The sequence below is a fragment of the Loxodonta africana genome, chromosome 21, assembly GCF_030014295.1.
Source record: "Loxodonta africana isolate mLoxAfr1 chromosome 21, mLoxAfr1.hap2, whole genome shotgun sequence".
Lineage (NCBI taxonomy): Eukaryota > Metazoa > Chordata > Mammalia > Proboscidea > Elephantidae > Loxodonta > Loxodonta africana.
Window position 1 is genome coordinate 41,902,876 of NC_087362.1, and position 23,917 is coordinate 41,926,792.

General features: G+C 38.8%; 1 protein-coding gene across 7 annotated transcripts in view; it reads right to left on the reverse strand.

The window, feature by feature from the left end:
• Window positions 1–23,917, reverse strand: part of CNTNAP4 (contactin associated protein family member 4) — a 393,297-nt gene that overhangs the window by 124,802 nt on the left and 244,578 nt on the right. For 5 of the 7 annotated variants that reach the window (XM_023556694.2, XM_023556696.2, XM_023556698.2 and 2 more), the window contains exons 5-7: window positions 5,854–6,057; window positions 5,086–5,270; window positions 3,838–3,981 (exon numbers count right to left, since the gene is read on the reverse strand). In XM_023556694.2, the coding sequence (XP_023412462.1) occupies window positions 3,838–3,981; window positions 5,086–5,270; window positions 5,854–6,057 (533 nt within the window). The remainder of the gene's footprint in view (window positions 1–3,837; window positions 3,982–5,085; window positions 5,271–5,853; window positions 6,058–23,917) is intronic. The other 2 variants (XM_064273763.1, XM_010596846.3) reach the window with 2 other exon arrangements.

Sequence of the window (23,917 nt, forward strand, 5' to 3'; positions counted from 1 at the left end):
ATTATAAAGATCATAGAAGAAAAAATAAGGTCAGTGCTAGAAGCCCTAATGCACAGCATAAATAGGATACAAACCATAAATAACAATACACAAACACCAGAAGATAAGCTAGATAACTGGGACCTTCTAAAAATTACACACTTATGTTCATCAAAAGACTTCACCAAAAGAGTAAAAAGAGAACCTACAGACTGGGAAAATTTTTTGGCTATGACAAGTCCAACAAAAGTCTAATCTCTAAAATCTACAGGAAAATCCAACATCTCTACAATAAAAGGACAAATAATCCAATTAAAAAATGGGCAAAGGATATAAACAGACACTTCATCAAAGAAGACATTCAGGCAGCTAATAGTCACATGAGGAAAAGCATGAGATCACTACCCACTAGAGAAATGCAAATCAAAGCCACAATGAGATACCATCTCACCCCAACATTATTGGCAAGAATAATTAAAAAAAACAGAAAATAACAAATGTTGGAGAGGCTGCAGGGAGATTGGAACTCTTATGCACAGCTAGTGGGAATGCAACATGGTACAACCATTTTGGAAAACGATACGGTGCTTCCTTTACAAGCTAGAAATAGAAATACCATATAATCTAGTAAACCCATTCCTAGGAATATATTCTACAGAAACAAGAGCCATCACACAAATAGACATATGCACACCCATGTTCACTCCAGTGTTACTCATAATAGCAAAAAGATGGAAACAACATGAATGCCCATCGAAAGATGAATGGATAAAGAAATTGTGGTACATACACACAATGGAGTACTATGCAATGATAAAGAACAAGGGTGAATCTATGAAACACCTCGTGACATGGTAAGGGGGGATGGGGGGACGGGGAATGGAAAAACACTAACTAGACAATAGATAAGTGTTAACTTTGGTGAAAGGTAAGACAGTACACAATACTGGGAACGTCAGCACAACTTGACCAAAGCAAGGAGATGGAAGCTTCATAGACACATCCAAACTCCCCAAGGGACCAAATTAGTGAGCTGAGGGCTGTGGGGACCATGGCTCAGGAACACCTAACTCAATTGGCATAACATAGTTTATAAAGAAAATGGTCTACATTCTACCTTGGTGAGTAGCATCTGGGGTCTTAAAAGCTTGTGAGCAGCCATCTAAGATACTCCATTGGTCCCATTCTGTCTGAAGCAAGGGAGAATGAAGAAAACCAGACACAAGAAAAAGATTAATCCAAAGGACTAATGGACCACAACTGCCACAGCCTCCATCAGATTGATTCCAGCACAGCTAGATGGTGCCCAGCTACCACCACTGACAGCTCTGACAGGGATCACAGCAAAGAGTCCCAGGCAGGGCTGGAGATAAATGTAGAACAAAACCCTAACTCACAAAAAAATACCAGATTTAATGGTCTGACAGAGACTGGTGAAACCCCAAGAGTATGGCCTATGGACACCCTTTTAACTCACACAGAAGTCACTCCTGAGGTTCACCTTTCAGCCAAAGATTAGACAGGCCCATAAAACAAAACGAGACTAAATGGGCACAACAACCCAGAGGCAGGGATGAGAAAGCAGGAGGGGACAGGAAAGCTGGAAGCGGGGAACCCAAGGTCAAGAAGGGGAGTATTCGTACGAGGTCGGCAGCCAATGTCACAAAACAATACGTTTATTGTTTAATGAGAAACTAATTTGTTCTGTAAACCTAAAGTATAATAATAAAAAAAGTTTCTTACCAGAGCAAGGTAGATACTTAAGGATTTAAGTCAATTTTAAGGTATGAATTATTTTGAAATAATTAAGCACGTTCCTCATCATTCTTCAGAAATGAAGACAAATGCTTTTAGCTTTTACTTAAAATAATCTTTAATAAACTTCCTAAATATAAATTTGAAAACTCAATGAAGAATATACATTGGCATTAAAACATTTGGTCTAGGTCAAACAAAAAGGTATGGGTATCTTGTGATTCGATTAAAAGTGAGCTTGGTTTCCTTGTAAACAAATATCTTGTCCAGAGGAATGAAATAACAAAAGGTGAAGAGTAAATTGCACTGACCCATAATGTAAAGGCAATTTTAAGCCTCTGAAACCTTGTAAAAATGGAAACATTTTACCAGCTGCAGTTTGGTCCTATGATTCATTTGGACAGCTGCCTGCTACCCTACAATGCAGCATAACCGCTGCCAAAGAATGGATGTGAGTTGCATAAGCAGGTCCCAGAAACTCATTTGATAATGTAACACATACACTCACCCACCTATCTGTAATATTTTTATTTTCCTTTCAAATCATTGTCCTTTTTATATCAAAAAAAAAAAAACTTTTAAAATCTAGTTGAATGGTATGCTCATAAAAATACTATCAATTCACACATGGAATCTGGAATAAAATACCTTGTAAACAATACATTTTCTCAAAATGTGCTGTGGGATTTGTTGAAACAACAGAGGCTAAATTTACGTATTTTGAATTTAAACAATGAAAGAAATTTATTCAAATGGATATTTGTGCCTGTTTTTCTACTGTCAAGCTGGCTAGGCTAGACTAAGTTTCCCAGAACTTCATTTTCTGGGTGAAAGTTAGCCAAAAAGAGGACTTGGGTAATGTTTGGGAGTCAGGTTGAAAGTCTGGCTGCTATCCCCTCAGGGTCTTTTTGTGATCACCTACCGTGAAAGGCAGACCCTAAGATGCCGGTTTGTCCAGCTTCTCCTTGCTCTCCTCCACTCTGCTCCGCTTTTTTTCCTGACTGCTCCTCCTGCTGAGCAACAGCAAGCCCAGGCCCACCACCAGGGGTGTGGCTGGGGACCCACAGAAGTGGTAGCTAGCCAGAAGGAACAGTTGCCAGAGGCCTGCTCTTAACGGCTTCCTTCACAGGCTAAAAATGCTTGGTTTCTTAGCTTCCTCACAAACTCCAACATGTCTGTGCGCACGAGAGCTTCCAGAGAATTCGAGACTATTCCTATGGCCCTCCAACTTCCCCTACCACGTCATCACTTTCCCAGATCCTCTGACAACTGTTAAGATCCAAAAAAAAAAGAAGGTGAGCTGCCGTTCAGTCGATTTTTACTCATGGTGACCCCCGTACCTGTCAGAGTAGAACCATGCTCCGCTGGGTTTTCGACAGCTGGTTTTTCAGAAGCACATCACCAGGTTTTTCTTCTGAGGTGCCTCTGAGTGGACTTGAACATTCAACCTTTTGGTTAGCAGCCCAAGGCCACCCAGGGACTTCGTTAAGATCCCAGTCATTTAATAAATCCATCACTTTATAATCCTTACAGTGGCGCTGGTTCCCTGAGAGAACCCTGACCAATGCAGTTATATTTAAATTCTGCCACATTTCCACACCATTAGAATATAATACAGCCTAATCAACATTGCTATTTGGGCAGGTTGGTAGATGTAGTGTTGTAGCAGCTTATTAGTTTCTTATTTGTTATGAATGACCATGGAAAAATACAAGTTTTTCAAATTCTCTCTAATATGCATGGATGTTATCTGGTTCCAAGAGCTTGGTATGCTTATCTAGTGAGTTTGTCAGGGAATATCTTCTTAAGGGAATTACAGCATGGAATAAATTTGTCTCCTGAGTTTAATACTGCAACAAAATTAAAATATCAACTATAAATAGAACACTGCTGTATTTCATATAAAAATGATCATGCCCTCTGCATTATAATTTATTTAGGCAGAATTTATCCCTTATATGCATACTACCAGTCAGAGAAAACTTTTAAAAGAATAAGAGTAATCTCTAAACACATAACAGATGGGAATCCAAAATGGAGCAATCTTATCGTGTAGAAAAGCGTCATAGTTTTACTCGTTCCTTCACATGGAGACTCTCTTACCATAACGATGATCTGTGGTTTGTGTCGTTTGACCAAATCAATGATATCCACTCCATTATAATAGAGGTTTTCTAAACACCCATGAAAATTTTTTTGTGGGAACGACACTGATTTTCCAGCTGCTGGAATCCCTCCAAAGCTGATCTTAGAAAGAAAAATGGCATCAATAATATTGTTTAATGATTTTCTGAAAATCTGCTTACGTATTTGCGATTAGCAAGTATAACTGTAATCATCACAGATCGATTTTTCATCACACTACACTGTCATATTGTTAATTTCAAATGGAAATTTGAAAAAAAATAAGATGCAGAATTTAAAACAAATTTACATGCATTCAGTTTTCATTTACATTAGAGTGTCATTATCCTTACAAGCTGCCGATCACACTTGGTTTTGATATTTATATTGGTTGAAAAAGAAAAATACATCTTTAGATCCATGGTAAATCTTGATCTGTTCAGTAATGGAACCAGTTACAATGGCATTTTACTTTATATACCTTTCTGGCACACATTAATATTTGTGCATTTGAATCAACTGTTAATTAATCAATTTGTAGCTAAATTCTCCCTGTAAGTCTACACTGGCCGGGGTGCCCAATAACACAAAGAAATCATACAGCACATCCTATATTTACTTGTACTAATGAGATCTCTTCATGGAGAAAACCTTCCTATAAGCAGCTTGATGTGACTACACATCACAGGTAAAAAGACGATCCTGACCTATAACAATAAATTAACACATTGTGAGGAAGATGAAGTCTGAGTAGTATATATTACCAAACCTGCTACTCTTAATAGGGTTTCCCATTTCCACCTTGGGAAACACTTCACAAGAACTGTGATATACTCTGAAAGGGGAGTTCTTTACAGTATATTTTCAATGGGGAGGTTATATCACATAAAAACTAAAAAAAAAAAAAAAAACCACAACCCATTGCAATCAAGTCAATTCCAACTCATAGCAACCCTATAGGACAGAGTGGAACTGCCCCCATAGGGTTTCCAAGGCAGTAATCTTTATGGAAGCAGATTGTCACATTTTCTACTGTGTGGCTACTGGTAGGTTTGAACCGCCAATCTTTTGGCTCACAGCTGAGCACTTTAGCCACTGTACCACCATGGTTCCTTATATATCACATAAAACCAAACCAAAAACCAAACTCACTGCCATCAGGTCGATTCCGACTTATAGTACATACACATCATAAAATCTGTTTTAATTGATATGCAAGCATCACACCTCATAATCAAGATCCAGGTAACTGAATTCTCCCTGTGTGTGGGAACAACGCCTGTGCTCATCTACTGTAAAGTTGACTTGCTTGCCCAAGCACTGGATGAGCACCGAATGCCAGTGTTGATCATCCAGAAGGCTGCCCAGGGTGAGATTGACCAGCATATGAGTGGAGGGCAGCTTAGCTTCACCTTAGAAGAGGAAAAAATAAAGGCACCATTATTCCCAGTTTAAAAAAAAAAAAAGTTTCCCTTCAGTGGGCCAGCATATCTCATAATAATTGCAATCTAATTCCATGCATTCCAACCCAAATACTATATGGTTTTATCTGAGGCTTTTGACCCCATTTTAATTTCCTCCACTGTTAATTCTTTTTATTAGTATTACTTATTGCATGCTCATTTTCTATGTACATTTTATCTTTGTTAAAACCTTATTACTTTTACTACCTCAATATTTTTCAATGACCCATCCCTTTCCTTATGATATTAGAAAATGGCTATTTTCTTAGTTATAAATGGCTAGTTATATTAGCGCTATGTAAAAAACATCAAGACAAGACCCTTGTCTTGTCAAATTTGAGAAATATGAACAATTTTTATATGAAAGTAAAACATTGTTATATATATAGATCGATATATATATGCACACTTAGAAACCCTTGAATCTAAAAATAATGCATCTTAACTGTTAAAAATAAGCTATGAAAGTGCAGAGTTATCTGAGTGGCATCTAAATAGTCAGATTTCCAAGCACCTCCCCCAATAGCTTTACCTGAATTAATAAGTAAAAAGAGTCTTCCCCTTCTTAATTCCAATGTGATGTGATCTCCATTTTGCCCTTCTCTGTGGAGTAGGATCCCATCACTCTGCATGGTTTTAAATTTCAAAGAAATAATATCTTTTACTGGGCTCATGGAATTTTGATCAAATCTATAGAGAAGGGAACTTTTTCCATCAAGATCAACCACCTCTGATCCTAGAAACAAAGACATTAAAAAGTCATTCCAAAAATAAATATCCTTTTACTAGAGCATTTTAAATACATATATAGAGAACATTACATATATTCACACGCATGCACATACAGTTCAGGTCTGGCCCAGTCGTTATAAGGGAAAAACAGACCCTTCGTGTCAAGCTGATTCCGACTCATAGCAACCCTATAAGACAGAGTAGAACTGCCCCATTGGGGTTCCTAGGCTGTAGTTTTTACAGAAGCAGGTCGCCAGGTCTTTTCTCTCAATGCAGCCGGTGGGATAGAACCACCAACCTTTTGGCTGAATGCTTAACCATGATGCCACTAAGGCCACTCTATAAGGGAAAATACTACCACCAAATATCTAATTCCCTCTTGACACCCAGGATTGATTCCATTTTAGCTTTTGCTAACCTGTTGATAAAGTTCATGTTCTAGAAATACATTTTAAGATTTATTCATAATTTTATCCTCCCTTATTAAAGACATATTTCTTCTCATTAAATAAGAAAAGAGATAGAGGCGGGGCCAAGATGGCTGACTAAGTAGACACCACCTCGGATCCCTCTTGCAACAAAGACTTGGAAAAACAAGTGAATCGATCACATACATGACAATCTACGAACCCTGACCAACAAACACAGATTTAAAGTGTTGACCTGAGTGACAGACTGAGAACGAACAACAATGGGGAAGCAGCGACTGTTTTCAGAGTCTGGAGCCAGTGTCCCAGTCAGGAAACCTCAGCGCTGGGCTTTGGACTGGGAGCAGGGGAGCTGAGCATGGCATCCTGTGATGGCGCAAACACGGGGCACAGCCCTAACCCCCTGAACTGACCTCAGGGGAAGCCCAACCAGTGCATGCAGGCAGCGCAGCGACGCGGCTGACAGGAAGAGAAGTCACCGGGAGGCAGCGACTGGTTTTGGAGCCGGGAGTGTGGCGTCCCTGCCGGGGAACCTTGGCGCCGGGCTTTGGACTGGGAGCGGAGGAACTAACCACGGCTTCTGAGACAGTGCAAGCAGGGGACGCGGGCCTGACCCTCGGGGGCAATCTCTACCCAGCCAGCCAGCGCACACAGTCGACGATGCGCCCCTCGGGAATCTCAGATAAAAGTCATCCCAACCAAGATAAGTAACTTTGCCTATATTCCGGGGTGCTACTCTCTCCTATTTATCTGAACCCTCCCCCCCCCTTCCCAGGCGGCTTCATTAACATTGGAATTTCCTGAGCCAGAGAGTAAACTGCTCTGCGGTTTTTCTTTCTTTCGTTTTGTTTTTGTCTTTTCCTTACCCATTCTTCTGGCCGGAGAGAAGCAACTACAAAAAACCCAGGGACCAAAAATCCTTCCCTAATTGGACTAAAAACACAGAACCAGCTCCAGCCAAGCATATGTGATCCACAGTTTTGGGCTTTCATCCCTACAGGGAACAAGGTGGCTGTTATAATGCAAAGGCATTTCTAATAGGGATCTGACTGCAATTGTTTAAGCGGGTTTACTGGAAAGACAAGTTTCCCAGGTCTGATATCTCTGCGTATTCAACAGAGCCCTCACTGACCCACAACAGGGAACTGAGGGCTGAAGCTCCCCCCAGACCACCTAGCTTCCTGCCTTAGGGGTCTAAGGAGGGTGACACCTACCAATCTGTAGAGGTACTTGCATTGGGGGCCTAAGGTACAGCTGCAGAGCACACCCACCAAGGTGCTTTAGGAATAGAGACTCACCCACCATACTGACACTTGGGGGAAGCCTGTCAGCATCTGGGCCCCCCTGGAGTGTGACCCCAGCTGCTACTAGAATCTGGTGCACACAACTATCACCACTACTTCTCGAGGTGGATAGGTGACACCCTAATTTACAGACTGCTTCAAGACATCAGGGGTGACCTCAGAAATGAAATAAGGCAATGTACAGAAAAAGCCAAGGAACACACTGATAAAGCAGTTGAAGAACTCAAAAAGATTATTCAAGAACATAGTGGAAAAATTAATAAGTTGCAAGAATCCATAGAGAGACAGCATTCAGAAATCCAAAAGATTAACAATAAAATTAAAGAATTAGACAACGCAATAGGAAGTCAGAGGAGCAGACTCGAGCAATTAGAATGCAGACTGGGAGATCTGGAGGACCAGGGAATTAACACCAATATAGCTGAAAAAAAATAAGATAAAAGAATTAAAAAAAAAAGAAAGAAACCCTAAGAATCACGTGGGACTCTATCAAGAAGAATAACTTGCATGTGATTGGAGTCCCAGAACAGGGAAGGACAACAGAAAACACAGAGAGAATAGTTGAAGATCTATTGGCAGAAAACTTCCCTGACATCATGAAAGACGAAAGGATATCTATCCAAGATGCTCATCGAACCCCATTTAAGATTGATCCAAAAAGAAAATCACCAAGACATATTATCATCAAACTTGCCAAAACCAAAGATAAACAGAAAATTTTAAAAGCAGTCAGGGATAAAAGAAAGGTCTCCTTCAAGGGAGAATCAATAAGAATAAGTTCAGACTACTCAGCAGAAACCATGCAGTCAAGAAGGCAATGGGATGACATATACAGAGCACTGCAGGAGAAAAACTGCCAGCCAAGGATCATATATCCAGCAAAACTCTCTCTCAAATATGAAGGCGAAATTAAGACATTTACAGATAAACACAAGCTTAGAGAATTTGCAAAAACCAAACCAAAGCTACAAGAAATACTAAAGAAAATTGTTTGGTCAGAGAACCAATAATATCAGATACCAGCACAACACAAGGTCACAGAACAGAGCATCCTGATATCAACTCAAATAGGGAAATCACAAAAACAAATTAAGATTAATTAAAAAAAAAAATGCTCAAAACAGGGAATCATTGAAGTCAATATGTAAAAGATCACAATAATCAAAAAGAGGGACTAATACAGGTGGTATAGAACTGCCACATGGAGAAGGATACAAGGCGATATAAGACAATACAAGTTAGGTTTTTACTTAGAAAAATAGGGGTAAATATTAAGGTAACCACAAAGAGGTATAACAACTCCATAACTCGAAATAAAAACCAAGAAAAACGTAACAACTCAGCAAACACAAAGTCAAATACTATGAAAATGAGGAACAGACAAGTTCCAAAGAAAAACTTCTCAGCACAAAAAAGTAAGTGGAAAAATGAAATTGTCAACAACACACATAAAAAGGCATCAAAATGACAGCACTAAACACATGCTTATCTATAATTACGCTGAATGTAAATGGATTAAATGCACCAATAAAAAGACAGAGAGTCTCAGACTGGATAAAGAAACACGATCCGACTGTATGCTGCCTACAAGAGACACACCTTAGACTTAGAGACACAAACTAAAACTCAAAGGATGGAAAAAAATATATCAAGCAAACAATAAGCAAAAAAGAAGAGGAGTAGCAATATTAATTTCTGACAAAATAGACTTTAAAGTTAAACCCATTACAAAGGATAAAGAAGGACACTACATAATGATAAAAGGGACAATTGACCAGGAAGATATAACCATATTAAATATTTATGCACCCAATGACAGGGCTGCAAGATACATAAAACAAATTTTAACAGAACTGAAAACTGAGATAGACACCTCCACAATTATAGTAGGAGATTTCAACCCACCCCTCGGAGAAAGACAGGACATCCAGTAAGAAGCTCAATAGAGACACGGAAGACCTAATCACTACAGTCAACCAACTTGACCTCATTGACTTATACAGAACTCTCCACCCCAGTGCTGCAAAGTATACTTTTTTTTCTAGTGCACATGGAACATTCTCTAGAAGAGACCACATATTAGGTCATAAAACAAACCTTAGCAGAATCCAAAACATCGAAATATTACAGAGCATCTTCTCAGACCATAGGCCATAAAAGTGGAAATCAATAACAGAATAATTAGGGAAAAGAAATCAAATACTTGGAAACTGAACAATACCCTGCTGAAAAAAAGACTGGGTTATAGAAGACATTAAGGAGGGAATAAAGAAATTCATAGAATGCAACGAGAATGAAAATACTTCCTATCAAAACCTCTGGGACACAGCAAAAGCAATGCTCAGAGGTCAATTTATATCAATAAATGCACACATACAAAAAGAAGAAAGAGCCAAAAGCAGAGAACTGTCCCTACAACTTGAACAAATAGAAAGTAAGCAACAAAAGAATCCATCAGGCACCAGAAGAAAACAAATAATAAAAATTAGAGCTGAACTAAATGAATTAGAGAACAGAAAAACAATTGAAAGAATTAACAAAGCCAAAAGCTGGTTCTTTGAAAAAATTAACAACATTGATAAACCATTGGCTAGACTGACTAAAGAAATACAGGAAAGGAAACAAATAACCCGAATAAGAAGTGAGATGGGCCACATCACAACAGACCCAACTGAAATTAAAAGAATCATATCAGATTATTACGAAAAATTGTACTCTAACTAATTTATAAATCTAGAAGAAATGGATGAATTCCTGGAAAAACACTACCTACCTAAACTTACACAATCAGAAGTAGAACAACTAAATAGACCCATAACAAAAAAAGAGATTGAAACGGTAATCAAAAAACTCCCAACAAAAAAAAGCCCTGGCCCGGATGGCTTTACTGCAGAGTTCTACCAAACTTTCAGAGAAGAGTTAACACCACTACTACTAAAGGTATTTCAAAGCATAGAAAATGATGGAATACTGCCTAACTCATTCTATGAAGCCACCATATCCCTGATACCAAAACCAGGTAAAGACATCACATAAAAAGAAAATTACAGACCTATATCCCTCATGAACATAGATGCAAAAATCCTCAACAAAATTCTAGCCAATAGAATTCAACAACATATCAAAAAATAATCCATCATGACCAAGTTGGATTTATACCAGGTATGCAAGGCTGGTTTAATATTAGAAAAACCATTAATGTAATCCACCATATAAATAAAACAAAAGACAAAAACCACATGATCTTATCAATTGATGCAGAAAAGGCATTTGACAAAATCCAACACCCATTTATGATAAAAACTCTCACCAAAATAGGAATTGAAGGAAAATTCCTCAACATAATAAAGGGCATCTATTTTTTTTATACAAAGCCAACAGCCAACATCACTCTAAATGGAGAGAACCTGAAAGCATTTCCCTTGAGAACGGGAACCAGACAAGGATGCCCTTTACCACCACTCTTATTCAACATTGTGCTAAAGGGCCTAGACAGAGCAATTAGGCTAGACAAAGAAATAAAGGGCATCCAGATTGGCAAGGAGGAAGTAAAATTATCTCTATTTGCAGATGACATGATCTTATACACAGAAAACCCTAAGGAATCCTCCAGAAAACTACTGAAACTAATAGAAGAGTTTGGCAGAGTCTCAGGTTATAAGATAAACATACAAAAATCACTTGGATTCCTCTACATCAACAAAAAGAACATCGAAGAGGAAATAACCAAATCAATACCATCCACAGTAGCCCCCAAGAAGATAAAACACTTAGGAATAAATCTTACCAAAGATGTAAAAGACCTATATAAAGAAAAATACAAAGTACTACTACAAGAAACTAAAAAGGACCTACTTAAGTGGAAAAACACACCTTGCTCATGGACAGGAAGACTTAACATAGTAAAAATGTCTATTCTACCAAAAGCCATCTATACATACAATGCACTTCCGATCCAAATTCCAATGACATTTTTTAATGTGATGGAGAAACAAATCACCAACTTCATATGGAAGGGAAAGAAGCCCCGGATAAGCAAAGCATTACTGAAAAAGAAGAAGAAAGTGGGAGGCCTCACTCTACCTGATTTTAGAACTATTATACAGCCACAGTAGTCAAAACAGCCTGGTACTGATACTGGTACAACGACAGGCACATAGGCCAATGGAACAGAATTGAGAACCCAGATATAAATCCATCCACGTATGAGCAGCTGATATTTGACAAAGGCCCAGTGTCAGTTAATGGGGAGGGGGGGAAAGACAGTCTTTTTAACAAATGGTGCTGGCATAACTGGATACCCATTTGCAAAAAAATGAAACAGGACCCATACCTCACACCATGCACAAAACTAACTCCAAGTGGAACAAAGACCTAAGCATAAAGACTAAAACGATAAAGATCATGGAAGAAAAAATAGGGACAACCCTAGGAGCCCTAATACAGGGCATAAACAGAATACAAAACATTACCAAAAATGATGAAGAGAAACCAGATAACTAGGAGCTCCTAAAAATCAAACACCTATGCTCATCCAAAGACTTCACCAAAAGAGTAAAAGGACCACCTACAGATTGGGAAAGAATTTTCAGCTATGACGTCTCTGACCAGCGCCTGATCTCTAAAATCTATATGATTCTGTTAAAACTCAATCACAAAAAAGACAAACAACCCAATCAAGAAGTGGGCAAAGGATATGAACACGCACTTCACTAAAGAAGATATCAGGCAGCTAACAGGCACATGAGAAAATGCTCTCGATCATTAGCCATTAGAGAAATGCAAATCAAAACTACGATGAGATTACATCTCACTCCAACAAGGCTGGCATTAATCCAAAAAACACAAAATAATAAATGTTGGAGAGGCTGCGGAGAGATTGGAACTCTTACACACTGCTGGTGGGAATGTAAAATGGTACAACCACTTTGGAAATCTATCTGGTGTTTTCTTAAAAAGTTACAACTAGAACTACCATACAACCCAGAAATCTCACTCCTCGGAATATACCCTAGAGAAATAAGAGCCTTCACATGAACAGATATATGCACACTCATGTTTATTGCAGCTCTGTTTACAATAGCAAAAAGCTGGAAGTAACCAAGGTGTCCATCAACGGATGAATGGTTAAATAAATTGTGGTATATTCACACAATGGAATACTACGCATCAATAAAGAACAGTGACCAATCTGTGAAACATTTCATAACATGGAGGAGCCTGGAAGGCATTATGCTGAGCGAAATTAGTCAGAGGCAAAAGGACAAATATTGTATAAGACCACTATTATAAGATCTTGAGAAATAGTATAAACTGAGAAGAACACATACTTTTGTGGTTACGAGGGGGAGAGGGAGGGAGGGTGGGAGAGGGTTATTTACTGATTAGTTAGTAGATAAGAACTACTTTAGGTGAAGGGAAGGACGATACTCAATACAGGGAAGGTCAGCTCAACTGGACTGGACCAAAAGCAAAGAAGTTTCCGGGATAAACTGAATGCTTCAAAGGTCAGCGGAGCAAGGGTGAGGGTTTGGGGACTATGGCTTAAGGGGACTTCTAAGTCAATTGGCAAAACTATTCTAGTCTGAAAACATTCTACATCCCACTTTGAAATGTGGCATCTGGGGTCTTAAATGCTAACAAGCAGCCATCTAAGATGCATCAATTGGTCTCAACCCACCTGGATCAAAGGAGAATGAAGAACACCAAGGTCACACGATAACTATAAGCCCAAGAGACAGAAAGGGCCACAGGAACCAGAGACTTACATCATCCTGAGACTAGAAGAACTAGTTGGTGCCCAACCACAACCTATGACTGCCCTGACAGGGAGCACAACAGAGAACCCCTGAGGGAGCAGGAGATCAGTGGGATGCAGACCCCAAATTCTCATAAAAAGACCAGACTTAATGGTCTGACTGAGACTAGAGGAATCCCGGTGGTCATGGTCCCCAAACCTTCTGTTGGCCAAGGACAGGAACCATTCCCGAAGACAACTCATCAGACACGGAAGGGACTGGACAGTGGGTCGGAGAGTGATGCTGATGAAGAGTGAGCTACCTGTATCAGGTGAACACTTGAGACTGTGTTGGCATCTCCTGTCTGGAGGGGAGATGGGAGGGTAGAGAGGGTTAGAAACTGGCAAAATTGTCATGAAAGGAGAAACTGGAAGGGCTGACTCATTAGGGGGAGAGTAAGTGGGAGTATGGAGTAAGGTGTATATAAACTTATATGTGACAGACTGACTTGATTTGTAAACGTTCACTTAAAGCTCAATAAAAATTATTAGAAAAGAAAATCAGGATTAGGTTTATAATCAATATCCATAGTGTAAAACTACTTTGCATATTTCACAATCAATATTTGGTTAATGGTGTTCTTGAAACGTTATGTTAACAGTGTTATTGAAGGGAAATGCCTTGTTAGCCCCTGAAAAAGCGGTTTTGATATGTCAAAATTCTTTTGTACATAAAACTCATTGCTATCGAGTGGATTCCAACTCACAGCGACCCTACAGGGCAGAGCAGGACTGCCCCATAGGGTTACAAGGCTGTGATCTTTATGGAAGCAGATTGTCAGGTCTTTCTTCCACTGAGTAGCTGGTGAGTGGGAACTGCCGACCTTTTTGGTTAGCAGCCAAGCCCTTAACCACTTCACCACCAGGGCTCCTACTTTTGTACAAACTGTACATAAAAGAGGTCCACACACAAATGTATACACATACTTTAGACATATCAAGTGTTGCTTCGAATACATATTAAAATGACCTATGTGTTTTATTTTATTTTACTTGGGCAAAGGAATAATATTTAAGGGCAATGCTATTCTCTGTCTTTCAAGGGCATTGCTGGAAAGGCACTGACTTAATATTATAAGGTCTGTTCGGCTGCCTTTGTGTCATAATTGTGACACTGACATGTTTTTTCAGCTTTCTGACAATGTCCTATCTACTCATTGTCAAGATCACTTTTATTCAGTTCATCTGAAAAAAGATGTTATGTTATACCAGTACATCTGTCAAAATCAGTTGCACCCTGAACAAGCGACACAAAAGAAAACTGATAATACTCAGATTGCCTACCAGTGTTTTCTACACTTCACAAGTCAAAGATTAAAAAAAAAAAAGTAATTACCCTTGAAAGTACATTTGTGTAATAAATGAAGAGGTGATAAAGCACGAAGCTATTTTTCAACTGGTTAGCCGACTTCTTCCAGTCTACAGAATAACATTACAGTTTCCTCATCTTTTTTCATTTGGCAAAATTATTACAGCTACTTGTATGCCCAAATATACATTTTATTTCGATTATCCATCATATGTAATACAAACCATTTATATTCACCCCCTCCCCCGAAAAATAAGTTCATCTACTTTATGCAGCTATTTTTGGACAATTCAGAGCTTTGATTTTCTCACGTCTTGCTAATGTGCATATAAGGAATTCATTCACCAAGCGCACATGAATAAACATTGCATTCTGTAACAATGTTAACCAGACAATTATTCCTTGTTAGATAGTGGGATGAATGTGCACGAGAACGACGTAAGTCTGTGTCAAATACAAATAATGTGGTCTGTGATTATTAGATTACAATAATTTAAGGAGAATTCCAATAAGACAGACTTTAAATGCTGACACATTCGGAGCAATGCAGTTATCTCTGAGTTAATATATCGCTTCAAGGCAACCATCACAGTAATGATTTTATTTCAGATAAAGCCCATTTTGGGAATTAGCTACCAAGGGAATTTTCTCCCAATAAAGGTTTAGCCTGTGTTACTTTAGCCTCCTATTTCCTATTTTCTCTTCTTCACTATTGTTATTATTACGCTATAATGGTGATACTCATCTTCCATGGTGGCTAAAGCTTTTGTGCCTGGAAAATTTTCATCAGCAAAACGGGGTAGTGGAAAACGTATCAGATAACTGATGCCTAGAGCAATGACATACTGTTTCATCTCTTAAACTGAAGTCACTTGCCATTTTCTCTCACCCTTAGCTACTGTCTATATACTTTACAAGTGAACCACTATGCAATGTAATGCAGTCATTTAATAAATATTTACTACCCCACCGTGTGTGAGGTGCTGGACTAGATCCTGATATTAACGAGTGGGCAAAACAAACACGGTCCCTGCCCTCACAGAGCTTTCATTCAGTGAAGACAGACGTTATTAATCAAGTGAATAAATAAGTTCATAAAACTGGTACAGACCGTGTAAGCAAAGGAGGCATTCTGATAGAGATCAACAGAACGACTGGAATCACCTTCGTGACAGTAGTTGGGAAAGGTTTCTCTCAGTTCACAACATTTCAGAGGTCCAGAAACCCAAGGCTAAGGCCCATCCTAATCAGTAATCATTCCACTCTCCACAGTCTTCACCTCCTATAATGTGTCCCCATAAACCAGAATTACTCTTGGAATATTCAATTTTGAGATGCCTAGACATTCTCCCAGCACTTTCTTTCCTTAACTGTCATGAAGAAAAGCTCTGCGGACTACTGAGAAACTACAGTGACAATAAATAATTTAGTACTAGACAAAGGAAAGAGGTAGGCTCACCTTGATCAAAGTGGCCTGAAAACAAGAAAGTAGGGAAGTAGGGTAATTAACAAACTGGCCACAATCAGAAAATACATCACAGATTTCATGTGCACGTAAACAATAGTCTCTGGAAATGTGCTAAATATAGCTCAGAAAGTGAGTTACACTGTCACTACCAGAAAATAAGTTACATGCACTGGGTAACATATAGATAGGCATTCTCCTAAAATAAACAAATTCAGGATGATTCCTAAGTGTATTATTATAGACAGAAAACTCACCTACAATAGCTCTGATATAAGTCACTTTTATAAAAAGTTATTTACAGAGGCACATCTGATGTATAAAAAACATACAAATTTTTAAAAAATAATGCATTTTATTGTTTGTTGTTGTTGAGAATATACACAGCAAAACATACAACAATTCAACAGTTTCTACATGTACAATTCTGTGACACTGGTTAACTCTTCCAGTTGTACAGCCATTCTCACCCTCCTTTTCTGAGTTGTTCCTCCCCATTAACAGAAACTCGCTACCCACTAAGGTTACTGTGTAATCATTCAAATTGCTCCTCAGGCTGCTTAGTTAAAATCAAACACCTCATAGAATTTGGTTTCTTGGTTTGGAGGTTTAGGATCATGGTTTCATAGGACATCCCATTTACATAATTGGACTAATAATGTGTTTGGTGTTTCTGTTCTACCTCCTAGTTTGTTGCATAATGCCTGGGGTCTTAAGCGCTAGCAAGCGGACATCTACAGTACAATTGGTCTCTATTCACCTGGGGCAACAGAGGAGGAAGGAGATCAGGAACAAGAGAAGGAAATGGATGTGTGGCTAATTGCCTCCATGAACAACTGCCTCCTTTGCCATGAGACCAGAAGAACTGGATGGTGCCCAGCTACCATTACTGAGCATTTTGATGAAAAATTCTATAGAAGAATCCTGATCAACAGGGGAAAATGTAGAACAGAATTTCAAATTCTCATGGAAACCAGAATTTCTGGAGCCATGGAGGCTAGATGAATCCCAAAAAAACTGCCCAGAGATAATCTCTAAATCTTAAACTAAAAATATCCCCTGAAGTCTTCTTAAAACCAAACAATAGTTTAGCTTAACTAGTAAAGAATGTCTGCCATGTGCGCTATGCTCTTCTAAGATAAATCAATATGGGATCGAATTGCCAAAAAATATATACCTATAGATATAGATATAGATACATATATAAAATTTTTAAACAGCATGCCCAAAATACTGAGTCATGTTTATTTTAAAAGAGTTGCTGGCATCTAATTTGCACTCAATCAATGTTAGTTACTACTAATGATAATATTATTTTTTGTTGTAATATTTGGCAGGGAAAGAGGCACAGTAAAAATAGTTTAATGAATACATTTGGTATATTTGTATAAAAAAAAAAAAATTCTGAGGTTCACAAGAAACCCTCAATTATCAATGTCATTGCCAGGTCATGAAGCAAGAATGATCTCGAGCCATCTGTGGGCTCTGTGGCTTTTTTTTTCTCTGGCTGTCACCTCCTGCCTGAGCTGACTCACTATAGCAATTGTCGGTGACCTAAATTGTCCTCAGTGAATACCTCCATCTCATCTTCTTATTTAGAGCAGGAATGTAGGAAAGAAGTGACTCACGAAGACCATAGGCCCTACTCTCACATCAGCTTTCCCCGTGAATCTGGGGAAAGAGGTATGTTGTTGCTGTGTGCTGTTGAGTCAATTGCAACTGATAGTGACCCTTCAGGACAGAGTGGAACTGACCCATAGGGCTTCCGAGGCTGTAATCTTTACCAGAGCAGATTGCCAGGTCTTTCTTCCCGTGGAGCCACTGGTGGGGTCAGTTAGCAGCTAAGCACTTAACCACTGAGCCACCAGGGCTTCTTAAAAGAGGCATAGTCTGCTTTATTCACATGATTCAGAAATGCAGTCACCTGTGAAATAAAGAGCTGTCCAACAGAAAATATTCACATATCTTGCAGGGCTTGTGTCAAAAGTGGCATTGCTGAAATGTTCACTCTGCTTCCTCTCTGCAGCATGTATTTAGGGAGAGCTTTCCGTTTTTCCGTAAACACAGGGGAAGAAAGAGCAATGTATCAAAGCAAAGACCACATTTTCCAAGGAGCTTACAGTTTAGTGGGGAAGACACATATCTCCGAGATGTGGTTATTCATGCTGTGTTCACAGCTTCGTTTCAGTACCAGGTCTGGGTCCCGAATGATTTTTAAAACTTGCAGGAGAAGGTAACCAGCCACTTCAGCCTCTGAGAAGGATGTCAGCTAAATTGCAGAAATGTTTTACCTCCTTGAACAGCAAACCAGTTTTCTACCTTTGCATTTTTCAAATGCAAAACACACCCCTCATTGTAGTATCTCCCACTTTACCTGGTGTTGTCCCCTCATTCTTGTATCCTACCCTTCCTCTAGAAGTTTGAGGCTTCTAAATTTTAGGAGTTGCTATTTGAAAATCAATGCTCTTCCCAACCCCCTAGTGGATTGCTAATAAAAATATATCCAAGAAGACAGTTTCTAAAACTGAGCTCCATAATCCAGCTGTACCAGAATCCAGGTTCTCCATAAACATGCAACATCCTGGGCTCAGCCTGAAGCCCACCAAATTAGAATTTGAGTGTGATACCCAGGAATTGGGTTCCTGAGTGATCCTAACACAGACAATAGTACAAGGGTTGTTAGAAAGAACAAGTAGGTTACAAAAACGTATTCTTTGAAAATGACTAACCTCATTGCATACTGAATTGTACAATGGGAAGAACATGTTTTACTTATTTATATTGTAGGTGGCACTTGGAGACAATTGTGGAGGTGGTAGAGACATATCCCTGGAAGATAAATTTCAGGGATAGATTAACTCTGAGTTTAGCCATGAGTCATCACATTAAAGATGAGGTCAGATGACTAAAAAATTTTGAAGAGAGAAAACTTAGAATAGAAAATGCATGAACTGGAAAACAAGTACTTGAATAATAGAAAATTGACTTTATTTGAAGGTCATGAAAGAGTTCTTCTTAAAACAAGTACTTAGAATATTTGCCTATTAACTCTCTGGGAATCATCCCAAAAGTATAAATAGGAAAAGAGTTCTATCCTGAAAGACCAAACAAACAGACCTTTCATCAAGTGGGGAAAAATGCTATGGACCAAACTCTTCTTTGCTATACATAAGTCAGCCTTAAACACTGATCAAAACTATTAACCAGTTGTTGTCTAGTCAACTCCAACTCATAGTGACCATATGCGTGTCAGAGTAGAACTGTGCTCCATGGGGTTTTCAAGAGTTGATCTTCTGTAAGTAGATTGACAGGCTTTTCTTCCCAGGTGACTCTCGGTGGGCAGGAATGTCTAGTCTTTCAGTTAGCAGCCAACTGCACTAACCATTTGCACCACTCTAAACACTGGCTGTACTGCTGCTTTATATGAAAATGACTACCTGTGAATTACTGAACAGACACATAACTTTGACTTCCAAGAAATATAAATCAGACACACACACCGTCACACTATTATACAGTGAAATAATGAGGCAACAGCATGATGAATGGCCACTCGAGATCTGCATTACTGCATTGGTTTTAGAGAGATGGAGAGGAGAGATCAAGCCCTTGAGAAATCAACAGGATACAGGTTGTACTATTTTTACACAGTAGCATAAAAGAACACAGAATGATTTAAGGGACTCTTAAGTTTAAAACAACTAAAATTAATACAGTAAAAAGGAAGAAGACTCAGAATCAAGTGCTGCATAGAACCACAAGGAAAAGGTGACTTTACTCATGGCTTTAAATAGATTGAGTTCAGGCCAGTGACACCACTCCAGGTGGTTATGGGAACAAACATGATTATTGCCACTTAAATATCAATCTATATTAACCTTTTTAATAGATTCGAAATTGGTGGCATCTACTATGTCAAGGGCACTTAAGCATAGCATTAGAGGATATAAGTTGCATTTCAGTCTCTAATACTTATCTGTGACTGTTGTAATGACACTCAAATCACTTAAATGCTGATTCTCAGTTACTTTATCTGGAATACATGGAGAATAACCCCAGCCTAAACAAAGATGCTATGGGTATCAGATGGAAGTAACAAAGTGCCTTGGCATTTATTAAGTATTGTATTAAAAAAATTTAAAAACCACACACAGTCATCATTGAGTCAATTCCACCTGATGGCGACCCCATATGTTTCAGAGTAGAACCGTGCTCCATAGGGTATTCACGGCTGTGGCCTTTCAGAAGCAGAGGGCCAAGTCTTTCTTCTGAGGAAGCTCTTGGTGGGTTTAAACAGCCAATCTTTTGGTTAGTAGCCAAGAGCTTAACTGTTTGTGCCACCCAGGGTCTCCAAGTACTATGTATACTATTATTATCATTTTAATCATAATAACCTTTGAAATCGCTTATGTTCATCTCAGTTGTTTCTTTAATAGTTTGCCAATGTGTTAGTGTAATATGTTTGTGATCTTTATATGTCCGTTTATTATTCAATTTACCTCATGGATAATTGGATTTTTCTCTTAATCCATCCATTTAGTAAACAGTTTTTGACATTATTGTGCCAAGTACTATATTGGGAGCTGATGCTGCAATAGTTTAGCACATCCTGCCTGCAGAGACCCCCTAATCGGAAGGAAAAGAAAGACACCCAGCAACTCATGAGTCCCTGGGTGGTGTGAACCGTCAACATGCTTGTCTGCTAATCAGAAGATTGGAACTCACCTTCCTTCCTTCCTTCATTTATCCAGAAAACTAATGTCAGAAAAGGGGGATCCAATTACAATGTAGTATAGCATGTGCAGTGGAGTCCCTGGATGGTGTAAATGGTTAAATGTTGGACTACTAACTGAAAGATTGGCAGTTCAAACCCACCCAGAGGCACCTTGAAAGTACTACCTGGCAATCAGCTGCCAAAAGATCATAGCCTTGAAAACCCTATGGAGCAGTTCTACTCTGCACACACGAAGTTGCCTTGAGTCAGAATTGGCTTGACAGCAACTAACAACAACAATAGCGTGTACATGCTCTGATGGAAAAAGAAAAGGCTGGTCCAGGAATGGATGGTAATGTCCCCTGACCTGAAAGTGGACAGGGAGGTTGTCAGAACCAAAGTGATTTCTATGATGAGACAAGAGGATGAGTAAAAGAATTACCTAGGTAGAGGAAAGAAGGGTGGTTATGTGACTAGACAAAAACCCTAAGGCTAGAAAAGTCAGAAAGTCATGGTATGTCAAAGAAACAGAAATCAGTTCGTTAAGGCTGAAGAGTTGGGTGATCCTCCTCTTGTTGTGTTAGGAGTGGGAAAGGGGGGGATCATGGATGGCAAAATGAGGATGTTTACACAGTGACCAGGGAAAAGGAATCCAGAATTTATACTGGAAGCTATTGCCTCAGCAATTCCATCCACAATTAAGAGCATTATCTCCTGTGGCTTAATTGCCACTTCCAACAGACACCTCAGACACAAAACTTTCACCCAGTTATTCTCCTTCCTCATCTTTATTTATCATTGCTGACTTTTTCTTGTGACACTTAACTAGAGTAGTTTCTCTTTATCATCAAACATCTTCTTTTCTTTTTCTTTATTTCACTAGATTATTTCCTTACATACATCTCTAAATCTATAAACATGTTCACAGTGCTATGGCCAGAATATCTGAAATTTATACTTTCACTTTGATCCCATAAAACTTAGCTTCTACCTCTTTCATTACTCAGGAAACAACTTCAAGTTTACTCACATAAAAGTACAACATGCTCTTTGATATGGATTTTCCATTCGCTTGATGTTCCTTCAAAACAACTTATTGCCGTAACTCATAGGGGTAGAGGGCAATAAAATTATCTTTTATTTTTACAGTGGCCATTTCCCCTACAATGTTCACAGGACCAGTTGCACCACAAATGTGAGCAAACACATATCTTAGGCAATGCCTGATAAATAATATAATGATATATACGTGTGTGTGTGTGTGTGTGTATACATATACACACACACATATGTATATATAGCACCCTCATCTGTCAGTTTGTGGCGGCTTGCATGTTGCTGTGATTCTGGAAACTAGGCCACCGGTATTTCAAATATTGGCAGGATCTTCCATGGTGGACAGGTTTCCACACAGCCTCCAAACTAAGACTAGAAAGAAGGACCTGGCAATCTATTTCTAAAAAAAATTGGCCAGTGAAAACCTTATGAATAGCAGTGGAACATTGCCTGATATAGTGCCAGAAGATGAGCCCTTCAGGTTGGAAGGCACTCAAAAGATGACTGGGGAGGAGCTGTCTCCTCAAAGTAGAACCAACCTTAATGATGTGGATGGAGTCAAGCTTTCCAGACCTTCATTTCCTGATGTGGCACAACTCAAAATGAGAAGAAACAGCTGCAAACACCCATTAATAATCAGAACCTGGAATGTACAAAGTATGAATCTAGGAAAATTGGAACTTGTAAAAAGAAAACGTAAAAAGATCAACATCTAGTCATTAGTGAGCTGATGTGGACTGGTATTGGCCATTTTGAATCAGACAATTATGGTCTACTATGCCGGAAAAGACAAATTGAAGTGGAATAGCATTGCATTCATCGTCCAAAAGAATATTTCAAGATCTACCCTGAAATACAATGCCGTCAGGAATAGGATAATATCCATATGCCTACAAAGAAGACCAGTTAATATAACTAATATTCAAATTGAAGAATCAACCATTAATGCCAAAGATGAAGAAATTAAAGATTTTGCCAACTTCTGCTCTTTTACTTATATTTTACTATTATAATGAAATGTGGAAACACCTGGAGCTGGAAAAACACACTCAGCATTTCTCAAGCTAAAACAACTGAGGAAAAAATTCAAGCCTCGAGTTATAATATTGAAGGATTCTAAAGGGAAAGTACTGAGTGGTTCAGGAAGCATCAAAAAAACATGGAAGGAATATATACATTAACTGTACCAAGAAGAACTGGCCGGCATTCAACCATCTCAGGAGTTAGCACATGATCAAGAACCGATGGTACTAAAGGAAGAAGTCCAAACTGCAGTGAAGGCACTGGAAAAAAACAAAGTTCCAGTAATTAACAGAATACCAACTGAGATGTTTCAACAAATGAATGCAATGCTGGAAGCTCTCACTCGTATGTGCCAAGAAATCTGGAAGACAGCTACCTGGCCAATTGACCGGAAGAGATTCATATTTGTGCCCATTGCAAAGAAAGGTGATCCAACAGAATGCGGAAATTGTTGAACAATGTCGTTAATATCACATGCAAGTCAAATTTTGCTGAAGATCATTCAAAAATGGTTACAGCAGTACATCATTAGGGAACTGCCAGAAACTCAAGCCAGGTTCAGAAGGGGATGTGGAATGAGGGATATCATTGCTGATGTCAGATAGATCTTGGTTGTAGGCAGAGAATACCAGAAAGATGCTTATCTGTGTTTTATTGACTGTGCAAAGGCATTTGACTGCATGGATCGTTAACAAATTATGGATAACATTGCAAAGAATAGGAATTTCAGAACACTTAATTGTGCTCATGCAGAACCTGTACATAGAC